The 15,419-nt window shown below is 44.9% G+C and overlaps 1 protein-coding gene across 7 annotated transcripts in view; it reads left to right on the top strand.

Annotated features, from left to right (window-relative positions):
- Positions 1 to 15,419, top strand: part of CENPT (centromere protein T) — a 1,095,738-nt gene that overhangs the window by 191,250 nt on the left and 889,069 nt on the right. For all 7 annotated transcript variants that reach the window (XM_085638668.1, XM_085638667.1, XM_085638665.1 and 4 more), the window contains one exon: positions 4,462 to 4,546. In XM_085638668.1, the coding sequence (XP_085494794.1) occupies positions 4,462 to 4,546 (85 nt within the window). The remainder of the gene's footprint in view (positions 1 to 4,461; positions 4,547 to 15,419) is intronic.

Below are 15,419 nucleotides of genomic sequence, written 5' to 3'. Positions count from 1 at the left end.
CAAAATACCTTAGTAACTCTTCTTGTCCCTTCATAGTGGCTATTAATTCATAACATTTTATAAATTTGAACAAATACATGTCCTCAAAAAATGATTACACATTAAAAATTTACAAAAGGGGAAATAAATGAGGATTCATATAAATTCAGTTAATCAAGAAGCGAGAAATGGGAACAAGCTATTTAAAAATTAGCACTCACATTTGTTAATGCCTCCACTGCATGCCACGAGATCCCCTCTGGACATGGTGAGACTACTGCGATCTCCAAGGGTACCTTCTACAGTATATGGCAGGAGACACATCATTGCAATATAATTATTTTCCAGAATTGTTCTTCAAAATCTGACACCCCCAAGGCAGAATTTCTACTTTCTAATACAGCATTTTTCAAACGGTTTCAGTTTATAGACCGCCTTTTAAATAAAAAACAGGAAATGTTAACTTAGTCACCTTTGTGTAATTATTTTTTTCCAGAAGTTATCTTTAAGATTGACTAGTCTTTAAACTATAATGATACTGAAAGCTCAGTTGATTGGGAAGGGAAATGGACAAGCTGGACAGGAATTAAAAAAATAAAATCCAATGATACTGACAGCTCAGTTAATTGGGAAGAGAACTAGACAAGCTGGACATGAATTAAAACAAAATCCAGATTCATGCAAAAAATTGTATCAAATATTATGCAGATTATTGCAATCTATTATAGAATTATATTGGACATTTATGTTACTCCTGCAAGAATTACTAAGTGGAAACCTGGGAATCCCGTATTATGTCCTAAATACTTGGAACCGTTCACAGACAGTCTTGAATATGTTTATCACAAGTTCTTGCCTCCAGAAATATTAGCAATGTGTATTAAAAGTTGTTCATTTTGTGATACATAAGCATCTTTAATAAGGCACCACCACAATAATTGTTCGGATAAAAAAACACTAATGTCGTTATATGTTATAGTCCAGAATCGAATTGCGAAGGGCTGAAAGAACAAAGAACTCTGTTCGGATGTGGTGGAAAATATTTGTAAAGCACAAGCCCTTGACTATCACGTTTCACTAACCTGAGGAGCCATAAGGAAGCATAGGAAGGTTTTAGGGGCATTCATGATAGTATTGCTGACGTTATTGACTGAGTAGTCATATATTATACAAATTGCTCGTAATATCTGTTTGCTTGCAATACTCTAAGCACACTATTAAGACAGTAAGGTGCCAATTCGGATCCTGGAAAAAATTTCCCCATACAAATCGTATCCGGGATTTTTACCGTACGAATCGTACAAGTAGCGTACAAACTGCCAAGTACGATTCGTATGGGAAAAAGTCCATACGAATCGCATTGGGAAATTATCCCCACACGTCCTCGGGTCGGAAAATGTGTCCGACACATCCTCGGACGATTTACCCTACGAATCGGAAAAATGAAGTCCGACCGCGCAAGTACGATCCGTCCCGTCCTTCCAATTTTACAACCGAATGGAAAATACACCGTACGGACCGAACTGCAATAGCAACCATGGAGACATGTGCCTGCATACGCGCCGAACCCCCCCCCCCCCCCCAAGACCCCGCGGATGTACGTGCCGTACCCCCACCCGTGTATGTACACCCGTGTATGTACGAGTCGTACCCCCACCTGTGTATGTACACCCGTGTATGTACGAGTCGTACCCCCACCCGTGTATGTACAAGTCGTACCCCCGCCCGTGTATGTACACCCGTGTATGTACGAGTCGTACCCCACCTACGCGCTGGGGGTACGCACCGTACATACACGGGTGGGGGTACGACTCATACATACACGGGTGTACATACACGGGTGGGGGTACGACGCGTACGTACACGGGTGTACATACACAGGTGGGGGTACGACTCGTACATACACGGGTGTACATACACGGGTGGGGGTACGACTCGTACATACACGGGTGGGGGTACGACTCGTACATACACGGGTGGGGGTACGACTCGTACGTACACGGGTGTACATACACAGGTGGGGGTACGACTCGTACATACACGGGTGTACATACACGGGTGGGGGTACAACTCGTACATACACGGGTGGGGGTACGACTCGTACGTACACGGGTGTACATACACAGGTGGGGGTACGACTCGTACGTACACGGGTGTACATACACGGGTGGGGGTACGACTCGTACATACACGGGTGGGGGTACGACTCGTACATACACGGGTGGGGGTACAACTCGTACGTACACGGGTGTACATACACGGGTGTACATACACGGGTGGGGGTACGGCACGTAGATCCGCGGGGTCTGGGGAGGGGTTCAGCGTGTACCGGGCCCCCAATTCCGCTCGCATAGCGCCGTACTTCGCTTTCCGGCACTTTTTGGGTGCCGTAAAAATATTGCCGTCCGGACTGGTGTTGGTACGATTCGTACTTCCTGGTTCGTGAAATGCAGCCTGCATGCGTCCCGACGGCGCTGTCCCGGATCACATTGGTATGTGTTTTTACAGTCGGTCAGTGTTTTTTCCGACTCGTACGGAAATGGTGTTTCCGTACGAATCGTACTTGCAAGTTTGTAGGGTTATTTTACCGGGTACGAGTCGGACGGAGAAAACCCTCCAACCGACGGTTCGTACCCGGTTTTTCCAGGATCGGAATCGGCACCCAAGTGTGATGAAATTTATATAATCTTTTTTGATTGTTTCAAACAAGAGAATCTTTTCCAGCTTTGATGGTTTTGAGGCTTTTAGGTCAATTAGCATCTTGCATCCAGCTGGTACTCTCATTCTTAGTGGCACATGCAGGTAGGCCCAACATTTGGAAAACCAGTTAGAAAAGATCCTTATCTCTGATGAAGTGACTTGAGGCTGCCAGCGATGGCTGATGGACTCCACTCTGACTTGCCAAAGGCTGTATTCCCTCCAGAATTCCCAATGGAAAGCAATGTCATCTTTTGTTTGTACGGTCAGCTTGAAGAGATGGCAGTCAGAGCTCTCTGTTCTCCAGTGGCATAGCATTACCACATGTACTAGAGCTCTGTGCCACCCAACTGGCTCGCAAGGCCTTTCTGCATTCCTTAAAGAACATGTGTATCTTGGTGAAGACAGACAGCAGCACGGCTGCCATGATGTATTTCAACAGGCGGGGAGATGTGGAGTCATGTGCCCTCTATTAAAGTTGTGGCATTGACTGGCACTTCATGGGATCTCACTGATAGTGAGTCTTCTAGCCATATCCCTGAAGGTAGGAGCTGGTGAGCTCTGCAGGAGTCTTCTTGTTCACCATGAGTGACGTTTGCACAATGTATTGGCAGTGGACATTTTTGCATAGTAGGGTTGTGTTCATGGTAGACATTTTCTTTTTGCCACCTCCAAAACCACTGAGATGTTTTTGCCTTTGGCCTACAGTGTGCCCTTCACCCTCCGCCTCTGATCCTGTGGATGCTGAAGAAGGTCAGGTAGACAAAGCTCAACTCACTTTGATAGCCCCCTCACTGTGCTTGGAGCCTCTAGTACTTTGTAAGCCTAACTCTGAGCTAATGTCATCCTCTTTGGCTACCTCTGCTGAATGATCCGTTCATCAGGTGGAATGAAGTCACGATGGAGGCTGATTGTGCCACCTGTCAGTGTGCAGGAAGTATTGCAGACATTTTCTCAATACAGTCTGAGACCTGGGGACAATCTCAAAACTGCAGTGTAGAGTATCAGTCAGAAAGCGTTACTGCAGGTAAATGAATTATTACTTCAGACAGAAGTCTTAATCTTTCCTTAAAGCAAACACTGAGATCTAGCAATAGATGAGCGTGACTTAAGTCTTGGTCACAATCTCCTTTAGAGGAGCCTAAGCCTTGCACCAGTCTGTTCCTTGATTTCAGTAAGCAGCCAGCCATAATTAGTCAAAATGTGAGCCATTCTTTCACTAAGGACTGTTTGAGGTAGTTCACTGCTGGCAGGTTTCCAGTGATCACATTGCTTGCTTACCTGAACAGTACGACTTGTCATTTTGGTCAAATTATGCCATGTTTGATCACTCGTCAGTAGCATGCCCCCTAAGTATTTGTCTTCCAACTTGGCTATCTCTCTTGCTAAACGATCACTCAACTTCAATAACTAGCTGACCTACTCCACAAATTCAACAGCACTCACTATAAATGGAAGCAGTGTGTCTTTCCAACTCTAAACAAGCCTTTTCCATATACCAAAACCTTCATGCCTTTTATGGCAATGACATACACATCCCAAACTCTTCTCATCAGAAATCCACATCTCATGCATATCTCTATTGTCTCTTCTCATCACTGAAAACTGTTTTGCTGTTATGGATTTTTTGTAAAAATATAGCTTTTGAAAAAGAAAAAGTCTGTGATATCTCAAGTTTAATTCAAGTAGTATTCTAATAATCCTTGGAATGATTTAAGACACAAAAAAGGTTTACAGAAATGTGTATTTTAAAATAAATTAGGACTGATTTTCTCTTAACTCCAGAGCCAGAAGTACCTCTTGTCGTCCCTGGTAGAAGAGTGATAAAAGAGCCCCAGTTGGATTCAAGAGTTGAGACGAAACAAAACAGGTAGGTGTTTTTTTAAAGTTACAGTTAAAATAGTTGGTGATATCCATTGCAATATTTTATGTACATTATTAGGGTTATTAGTACATTTTTAGTCCCTTGTAGCAGGATGCATAGCCAATTTGTAAGAGTAGTGAGACGTGCTGGCCCTTTTACAATGAGACATTTGGGCAATAAGTGCTCAGTCCTAATATTGCACTGGGGTGAGACAGGAAGTGAATGCATACATCTCGGATGGTAGAAGATTGTGAATAGAGGGTATTGGGATCTTCTTTAAATTGCTCTAATGAAGGAACAAGTTGGAGGTGCAGGTTGCAACCTTCAGTCCTCATAGTTCATATGTATAGAAAGTGCGTTGCAGAAAGCTTTCTTAGAGTATTTTACATTTCCATCTTCATCAGTAGGGTGTGCTGTATAGTGTAGGTGCAACCAGGCAATGCATTTAGAAACAAGGCAACCCGGTTTAGTTATATTGGGTGCTCTATAGATCACAGCAGGCTTAGAAGTCGGTTCTGGAACGGAAAGTGTGGCAATGCAATTATTTCAAGGTAAGAGTAATGGGCTTGAACTTTTATTGGTTAGTGAGTAAGTTGGGCTCCTGCTCCCTCTACCCCTTGAGCGTGGTTCTAAATAGTTTTTGGCCTTGGTCGTTGAAATGTTTTGTTTGTGAGTGGTGCATGTTGTGTGCAGATGGTGAGGCACACTAGAAATCCACTTTTACACTCATTCTTTACAAGTTTGGACCTAAATGCCAGTAAATGAAATATACACAGAGTATTCGAAGACAAAGAGATTGCATGTTTGCTGTTTTTAGGCAATTGTTTTCACCAATGTATTGATGGTGTTGTCAAGTGTGGAGAGAAGTGTTTTGGGGTCAAAGGGTGTAGTCTTAGGGGTCAGAACAGTCTAGAGGGAGGTGGTATTGATAGGTTAGGCAAGGCTAATATTAAAAGGTAATTTCGAATTACAAGCGTGGAATGCAGAACCTTAGAAGTAAAAATATTGTTTTTTCCCATTGCAAATCTGTCTGGACCTTCAGATACGAAATCTACATCTTTAATTATATGCTAGTACTGATACCTACAAATTAAAAGATGTTCAAATAACCATTGCTCCTTAACTCCATATCTTGTGCCCATTTCAGAAATGCAGACGTTTGTTTGATAACCATTTTCACTCTATATGTTTCACCATGTGAATTGGTCTATACTCTGTACACAATGAAAAACCATTGTACAATGAGGCTCAGTTGTTGGCCCTTCCTTGGGTTCTAGGAGAACCTACAAGCCATTTATAACCCCATAACCAGAAGAGACGTAATGGTTTTGTATATTGGCCATTGTGACTAAAAGTTACAGAGGAAAATGTTGTCACAAATGACTGTTTTGCCTACTCATTTTCAATATATCTTTATTTCAACAGCTAATTTCTTTAGAAGAATCTTGAGTGATTCTACACATATGGCCTCTTGCTGAATTCATATTTTTGTCTACTTTTCGGAAACCTATAGCTTTCCTTGATCACCCATGGGTTTCACACTGGTTTCCCCTACAAACTGGAAGTCGGATGAGAGCACAGAGAATAGGAATGATGGGCTACCTCTTTGAAAAATGCCTTAACTGTGGTTAAAAAAAAAAAGTGGGTTATTTATTCAGCTCTGCTTGTTCCTGAAAGCTGGGAAGGTGACTTTAGTATAGCAAACCGTTTGTTGATGCCATTTTTAGGGAAAAAAGTTTTATCCAGAGCACTTTTCCCTATTTTCCCCCAAAAACTCAAAATCTAGCTATATTTTTTTTGCCTATTTTCTCAGTACCTGTCAGGGGGATCCACAAACCCTGAGTATCTTTAGATTCTCTAGGATGTTGGAAAAATGGGACAACAACTTGGTGTGGATACAGTGTGTGGAGAAAAGTTATAAAGCCCTAAGCCAGTACCCCAAATAGCCAAAGGATCTGCTCTTAGGGTGAAGGGGAAAGTTTCAGCAGTTAAGGGGTTAAGGTAGCCACCTGATAAATATTGTGCCTTCCCCTTTAGCATTATGTTGCCCTCACACTGTTTTTGTGGCATACCTTATGCCATTAAGGGCATTCCAATGGCCACCCCTAGGCTTACTGAAGTTCATCCCTGGATTGTGGTTTCTGTCTGTGGCATAAAGATTTCACTTGCAAATATTTGACAGTACAAAACATTGGAGAAGACACATTTTGAGATGTGAGTACTGACATTAAATAGTGGCACAGAAAGAGTGGTGTGTGATCAGGTGACAGGCAGTCCTCAATGATATTGTGATTAAGGGAGGCCTCTGGGTTGCTCCAAATTGATATCCTTAGGAGAAGAGTGGCAAGGCCCACCAGATCTGAAACATGGGGCCAACAAAAGTGATTTTCCTCCCTGTGAAGGCTGCTGCAATCCCTATACCCCTGTATTCCCGCCCCATAAGGGAGAACAGGTAAACATTTTAATTTGTACATTTCCAGTAAGGGGGCAATGGGTTTGCTGCCTACTCTCGTAGATGCACTAAATATAGCCTCCACTGCGCAGTTAAATCGTAAGGCGTTGTCAGAAGGACAGGGCATAAAGTTGTTGTTGGAATCAAAGATCACACCCATATAGGGGAATTCACTGACCTTGGTAACATTAGCGCCTTTGATGCTAATTGGTCTCACCTTACTGTGCTAAGGGGCGCACACTATGTAATGTGACTTGGTAATGTTGGTGTCCAGTTCTAATCTATCCATTAATGATACAAAGTTATCAACAAGGGCCCGGATCCCATTTGGGGTACGGGCAAGCAGCACCGCATCAACCCCAGCAGAGAGGAGGCCTTGATTGTGACTAGGTCGCTACAGTTGCTGATAAAAGAGGCCTCTAGGTCAATTATATATGAAAGGGAAGTGGAGCCCTAATGCACCCTTGGTGGACACCACGAGCTAGTGGGAACAGACGGGTACATTCTCCATCTGTGCTGTGCCTCACCCTGTCTGAGACTTTCAGTACAGTGCAGATCAGGCCAGTCTGCTCAAGAATGGTCCACAGTTTGGAGCGTTTGACTCTGTCGAATGCACTGCTCATGTCTATAAACACAAGGTATGAGGGACATCTTTTGGCAGTTACATATTTCTCCTCAAAATTAGTGCAGGTTAAGGCATTGCTCCGTTGTCTCCCAGCCTTCCCTGAAACCATATTGGGCCCTACTCAGGACTCAAGTTGAGCCAACCCTCTATCCTATGAAGGATCACCCGACCTACAACCTTGACTACAGAGTCAAGGAGTGAGATGGGCCTATAGCACTGGGGATCCTGCCGAAGGCCCTTCTTGAATATTGGAGCAATAGTCGCTTGTTGCCAAGAAACGGGGATCTTACTAATGACCGCGACATTCCGGGGAATGGTAATAATGGGGGCCCAAAGATAGATATTCCCTTTATAGATATCCATGGGGACCCCGTCTGGACCTGGGGCTTTGTTTGAGGGGCTAATATGGATGGCCTTGCTTACCTCCTCAAGATCAAACTTCATTTTTAAGGGGAAAGAAGGTCCACTGAGCCAACAAGCGTTTGGTTCTCTTAGGGTAGATATGTTCAAAGTGGTCGGTCCAGCTTTGAGGGGTAATATTTGAGCCTGTAGTGTATGTTTTGGTGCAGTAACAGACTTGTCATTCTTCAGCCTGCTTCTGTGTGGCAAAGACCATCTAGCAGAGTTTTTTAGGTTGTGGGGTTGGTGGTCTTTATTTTTAGAGTAACTAAAGTGTCCGCATAACTTGAGGGGCCTTTTGCTTCTGATTATTTAACCTGCTTTATCCTTACCACTGTATATTTTCTGTTAAGGCTAGTCCCCCTGGCATTGATTAATTTGGCCACTTGTTGCCTCTTGAGAAATTCAGACTTTTACAAAATATTGTTTCTGGTAGGGAATTGTCCCATGTATAGTCCCATCCAATGCTTAATGTGTAAAACAAGAGTGTTGATGCTCAAGGCTTTGCTCCGGTCGTACTATTACAAATGGGTGCGCCAAATACCAAGGCTGCAGATTCTTGAATTCCCCTCAGGCTCCTGTAAATATAGCGCTAAATGATGATGCCCCTTTACCTCACTCTTGCCATTCCCTGCTTTCTCTAATTTTGCCAGTTTTTCCTTCTTCCCCTGTCTTTTCTTGTGCTTTTTCCTCGAATTAATTATTTTAAAAAAATATATATTTTATTGATTTTCAACTCACACAAACCCCCACTTATAAGGCTCATTGTCAATGGGAGGCACATTCCTTGTTACATTGCAAAAATATTCACTGTCGACCATTTGGGTTGCATCCTCATCATAATCAATACTATAATAAACTACCCATCGTCCTCTCTTCCTGTCGATATTGACATCAATATATGCATTCAATACCATCCCAGTAAATCAAGGCTCTCAAACGTGGGGCCCACCGCATGCACTTGCCCCTCCCTCCCCCTAACCCCGTCCACCGGTGTGCTCCAAGTAATTTAAACTAGGATAATCAATCGTCCTCATCGTGCTAGGGTGTGCAGACTTCTGATTGTATTAGGGTCGAGCTCCCATTCCCGCTGGCTCCGTACCTGCTCCTTTTCCCCTGTAGTCCTCCCAAACCTATCTATACTCTGTGTGCTCCATCATTTTCCCGAGGAGCCTCCAGGGAATCTGTATCCGAATCCGTCTCTGGGAGCGTCAGCAGGGCTACCAATGCTTCCCATGCCGGTGCAGTTTCCATCGCTTTTTCATTATTCGCTCTCCTGGCCTGTTGTAGCCGAACCATACTCTCACTAGCCGCCCAGTTTGTGATCTCCGCCCTCCATCGCGCTACTCTAGGGCCCTGCTTTGATTTCCCCTGCCTTGTTAGTTCCCGTTTAGCTAATAAGAGCCCCAGGTCAATTAACTTACTCGTGATCTTAGTTCACGCTGTGTGCGTAAACCAGTGCAGTATGCATGCCCCCATATCGGTCTCTATCTGCCTATCCGTCACTCTACCCAGGACCTCTACCACCTCCTCCCAGTATGTTCCAAGCTGCAGGCAGCTCCACAGCATATGTTGAAAGTCTGCTGCATTCATGTTGCACCTTGGACAACATGCTGAGTCCACCTGAAAATATTTAATTATCTGCTCTGGGGTTAAATACGCCCTGTGTATAATGTAAAAATGTATAAGTTGGAATCTGGTATTCCGCGTGCCTTTCCATGCCCTTTCCACTAATTTAGTCCCGGTCGTCTCAGGGATATCCTTACCCAGGTCCGCCTCCCATTTTTCACGCAAATGAGTCAGTGGCTGCAATCCCTCCTTCACCAATCGTCTACACAGGCATGTGGTTGCCTTTATCGTCCCCGCTGCCATTACCACATATTGACAAGTCAGAAATATCTGTGGCTCCGAAAGCCCTTCTCCCCAATGTTCCTGAATCGCAGACACCAGTGCGGCATGCAGCAAAAAGGCACCCCTAGGCAAACCATACCTATCCTGTAACGCTTGAAAAGGCAAGAGGGGCCCCCTCCTCATATAGATCGCCGATCATTTGCAGCCCCAACTCCTCCCATTCTGCTAGCGCAGACCAGTCTCCTCCATGCGGGAAGGCTGTACACATGCCCAGGGGAATCTCCAGTGCGTATGGACGAGTCATTCCACCCCTGCGCTTGCATCTATTCCAACATGCTCTTAATGTTTTCTCCTCAGTCATCAATGAATCAACTCGCAATCGCTGACCGAGAACTATAAATGATAAAACATGCCTCGGTAGCCAACGGTCCTCTGAGCCAACCGGTCCCCTAAACTCCCGAGCCACCGCCTGCGTAAGCCACTGCAGCTGGGCCGCTAAATAATACACTTCGAAGTCCGGGACGGCCCATCCTCCCTCCGCTCTAGGCCTCATCATCGTGGCCAGTGCCACTCGCCGCCTGCCACTCGCCCACAGAAATCCGCCTACCATGCATCTAAGCGTCTTAAACACCGCACCTGGGATCCAAATCGGCAGCGTCCTGAAATAATATAAGAGTCTAGGCAGTGCCACCATTTTCAGTAGTGCTACTCTACCCGCCACTGAGAGTGGCAAAGTACTCCAAAATGCCATGCTCCCTTTGACCCCTCGCACTGCTCTGTTCACATTGCCCTCCAATAGATCCGCCTTCTCATGGTGGATGTTAGTCCCCAAATATTGCAGGCAACAGGGCTCCCATCTTATTCTCTCCAGTCTAGTAGGAGCGTCCATCGCCCGGCATGCCGGGAACAAGCAAGTCTTCTCCCAGTTCACGCACAACCTGATACCTCCCCAAATATCCGCAACAGCTCCGCCGCTCCCGTGAACACCTCGTCGGGGGTGGCCAAAACATCAGCAGATCATCTGCGTAAAGCGATATGTAATGCACTTCTCCACGCATCACCAGCCCAGCATAATGCCTCCCTGATCTAGCTCGCATCGCCAGTGGTTCATACGCCAGTGCAAACAGGAGCGGAGACAACGAGCAGCCCTGACGCGTCCCTCGTCCCACTGATCAGGGCGGTGACACCATCTCCCCCGTTCGTACTCGGGCCGTCGCTGAGTTATATAGTATTCGGGCCCACATCACAAATGCCTCGCCCAAACCCATCTTGCGCATTACCCGAAAGTGATATGGCCACTCCAGACTATCTAACGCCTTTTCTATGTCCACGGAAAGAATCAAGGTAGTCGATGTCGGATCCTGGTATTCCTCCAAAATTCGCAACAATCGTCTCACATTAATAGCCGTGTTACGCTTGGGTATAAAACCCAATTGATCCTGGTGCATCATCTGCGACATATATGGGAGTAGACGGGATGCCAGGATCCTGCTCAGGATTTTGTAGTCGGTCGTCAACATTGAAAGCGGACGGTAAGCCTTCATATCCTTAGCTTCCCTCCCAGGTTTCAAGAGGGGGATGATAATAGCCTCCCTAGTTGTCTCAGGCAGCATTCCTACTTTATGCGCTTCCTTATAAACCACCTGCAAGCGCAGAGCCAGACATTCCACGTACTTGGAACAAAATTCTATCGGAATGCCATCCACCCCAGGCGTCTTGTTACGGGCCATGTGCTTGATCGCGCTCTTGATCTCTCCCACCGTGATCTCACTGCCCAGCAAGTCTCCCTACTCCTTACTCAAGCTCGGCAGGGCCACCTCCTGGAGATACTCCCCTATGCCATCGGCATCCCTAGTCAATTGGGTAGTGTAGAGCTCAGCGTAGTATTCTAAGAACAATCTGTTTATCCCTGTCTACTTTTAACTGCAATTTTCTCAGGCACTAATGAACAGATTGACTCCAGATATGCAAAAGGCACATACCTGACCTGAGGACTACCTCTTTGCCAAATTTAAAGTAATTCTGTTCCGCCGTTTGGGCTGTACCTTGGACTAAAGGTCCCTATGGAAAATTGCATGGGGAAAAACGTGTTTCGGGACCCCCCTTTTTTCTCAGCCCCCGCTTGACGAATCCCCCCTAGACTTTCAGGGTAGGAGCGGAGAGGAGCGCCCCACCTATTTTGAAAATTTCGCGAGGATTCATCAATCGGCGCCAAAGTTATTCCAAATAGAATGTTGCGGATTTCCTATGGAAACACGGTCCTAACTATAACTATCTACTGGCGACCGCCAGTAGATAATATGTGTATGTATATATACATACACACACACACACACACACAATATTGTTATGGGGTCTGTGCTACCTCATTCCAGGAGCATTTAGGTTTCTACTTTGGGGTCAGGCCAAGCCCGTGCAAAGATTTGCCTCCTCAAAGGTTGTTATTCAGAATAACCTTGACTGAGCTAATATATGTTAATTGAATATCTGTATTGTAGTATTTCTATAACACTTTATAGGCCTGTAGTACCACAGTCTGTATTTTTATCTTGTTATATTTTTGTGAATGATGCCCTACCAGTCATCCAACCTAATATATTACATCTTGGTGGAAACCAGAACCTGGGAAAAAGTCCTGGATTTCCACGTGCAACCGAGGCAGGATAGTGACCACAATGCCCTGATTGCAATTCTGGAGCTGGTGAAACTTGGTGGGTCCACCCTCTGTCCCCCCTAATTGATCTGGCCTAGCGATTTAAAGATCACCAATAATAGAAGGCAAGTTAGATGGAGCCACATCCAACACTCCCCGTAAACTGGATAAAGTCTACCAGATAGTAACACCTATGATAGCCAGAGTGTGGGAAGTTGGACAGGTGGAGGCAGCGGTAGAGGATAGAGATATGATCCAGAAAATTCAAGAGGAGCTAATTACAAAACTGACCGATATCTTCTACCCGGTAACCTCAAAGAGTGTAACTAATCGATCGTAACTTTTATGGTTTAACAACAAGTGCCCCATAGCAAAACGGGAGCTAGTGCACGCTGTGAAGGCTAAAGATAGGCCCAACATCAAACTAGCCAGACTCAGGTACAGGAGGACTATTCTGCAGGTAAAGAAAGGATGGGAAACAGAGAGGTGGGAAGTTCTTAGGTCTGCCTTAAGGGACAATGACTTGAAATTGTTTTGGGGGATAGTGAGCACTGGAGATGGGGAAGGACGTTTGGCAATAGAACCCAACATAGCGCACAAAGTGTGGGAGTCTCATTTTGAGTCTCTGTATGACTGTGAGGATGATGGTTCCTTTGGCCCAGATAGCAAGAGTTTAACTCCGGAGCTTTGCCAGGAGAGGGGTTGGGATATAACCATGCTGGAAGTTGGAAATGCCATTAACAGTCTGCACCCCAATAAGGCCCCAGGTCTGGATAGACTACCGGGGGACCTTTTTCGGGAGGAACCCAGTATATGGCACGAACCCCCCGATACCTGGAATGGCGCTGAGATAGTACCAATATTTAAAAAAGGCTGCTCTCTGTTACCCTCCAACTACAGGCCCATCAGCTTTATCGACATCTCTCAAAAACTGATGGGCAGGGTCCTTCTGGCCCGGATACAGGGGTGGATTGAGGAAGAGGAGATTCTGAGTCCATATCAGACCAGCTTCAGATCAAACATGGCAACCGTGGACAAGATTTTCAGACTACAGCTATTATTCTGGAAAACTGTGAAGATGGAGGGTGGCAGCCTCTATCTTATATTTGTTGATCTGAAGTCAGCCTTTGATCTGTTCCCAGGAAGAAACTCTGGGAAGTGCTTAGTGATCTCGGGATCCCCCCCTATCTACTCAATGTGCTAGTGAGGCTACATACTGGCAACTATGCACAGGTGAGATGCGGAAAACAAGGGGAACTTTCTACACGCTTCCCTGTCAGTAAGGGGGTGAGACAGGGATGCGTTCTAGCCCCCACCTTATTTTGCCTCTACATTAAAGGGCTCATCGACTTTCTCAACAATATAAAAGACATCGACGCCCCAAAGTTAGCCACTGGGAAGATACCCGCATTGATGTTCGTGGACAATACTTTGTTATTGTCCAAGTCACCCCTAGGTATCCAACGTATTTTGGACGGGTTTGCATAGTTTTGCATCAAGAGAGGCTTGGAGATTAACTTAGCCAAGACCAAATTTATGGTCTTCAATCCCCCAAAGAGTACGTGTCCAAATACCTCTCTCAATGGTACCCTCCTCGAAAAAGTGAGGATATTCGACTACCTGGGTATCACACTATCTGAGCAATTTGAGTGGGGCCCTCAGATGGCCAAGGCCAGACTCGGGTTAAATCAAACAGTGGGCGGGATCAGGAAACTATTCAGAACATCTGTATACAAGCCGACAGCACCTGTGGTTGAGATATACAAGGCCCAAGCTAGGGGGGCTACACTATATGGGGCAGAGCTCTGGGGGCACTGTTCTACATCTGATCTCGTCAAGCTGGAAAACAATTTCATGAGACAGCTTATAAGCCTTCCACGCAGCACTCTAATAGTTCCCCTTCGTCTGGATTTGGGCTTGAGGCCAATTGACGAAGAGATTGCCCTTAGGCCTCTGATTTTTTGGCACCGGGTATGGGTAACCCCAGAGTTGTCCTCCTTTAGAGCCGAGCTAAAGGAGCTTTTGCCAAGATTAAATCCCAGTAAATTGCTGTGGCTGGCCCACATTAGGAATCTTTCTGCTAGGCTTGGTAGGCCAGAGCTATGGTTATCTCCAGAGCTCTCTTGTGCCTTGACATCTAGGCTGGATATCGTAAATCTTACTTACTTACTTAAATAACTTTATTTCGGTCGAAGACCATAAAAGCACAGAATAAAAATACTACAATATACAATTTCAGTGCAAACAAGCAAAGACTGCCGCCAGTTACATTAAAAAAATAGTGCAAATTTTTGGTTGACCAGAAACGTAATCATTAGTTAATTGTAAAAATTCATTACGAAAGAGTTACACAGATATGAATGCTATCAGAATTTCTTTGTAATATACATAGATGATAGGACGCCAAGGACCACATAAGTCTAAGGATACTGCAGGATGGACTATGTAGAGAGTCCATCATTTATAGCACATGCCCTTGCTATATTTACAATGTAAAAGGAGCCTCATTTAGCTAATTCATCTTGTATCAAAAAGACATTATATTCAACGTGTAAATCTTAAGAACAAAAAATGTTTCGAAAGTTAAAAAAATGTCATAAAATAGGATAAAAACACTCAGAGTTAAAACCTAAATCAAAATTATAAATTTACGCAGTATACACAGAAATTCACGTCACTTTACGAGGCCCCTGCGTAGATACCACATCGAATTTTAAAATCGGGAAACAGCAAAAACTATTGGGGGATGGGTATCATATTTTAGTATCCTAAAGGCCTCTAAATATAGCTTAAACCCAAGATTGCGACATATTGGTATTATCCAGCGTTTGCGTGGGAGGGTGTATGCTGGGCAAAAGAATAATACATGTGTTTCCGACTCTTCCCCATGGGTACATGC

The sequence above is a fragment of the Triturus cristatus genome, chromosome 12 (genome assembly GCF_964204655.1).
Source record: "Triturus cristatus chromosome 12, aTriCri1.1, whole genome shotgun sequence".
Taxonomy (NCBI): Eukaryota; Metazoa; Chordata; class Amphibia; order Caudata; family Salamandridae; genus Triturus; species Triturus cristatus.
The sequence above is the reverse complement of the archived record's forward strand: the minus strand, read 5'-3'. Positions and strand labels throughout refer to the sequence as shown.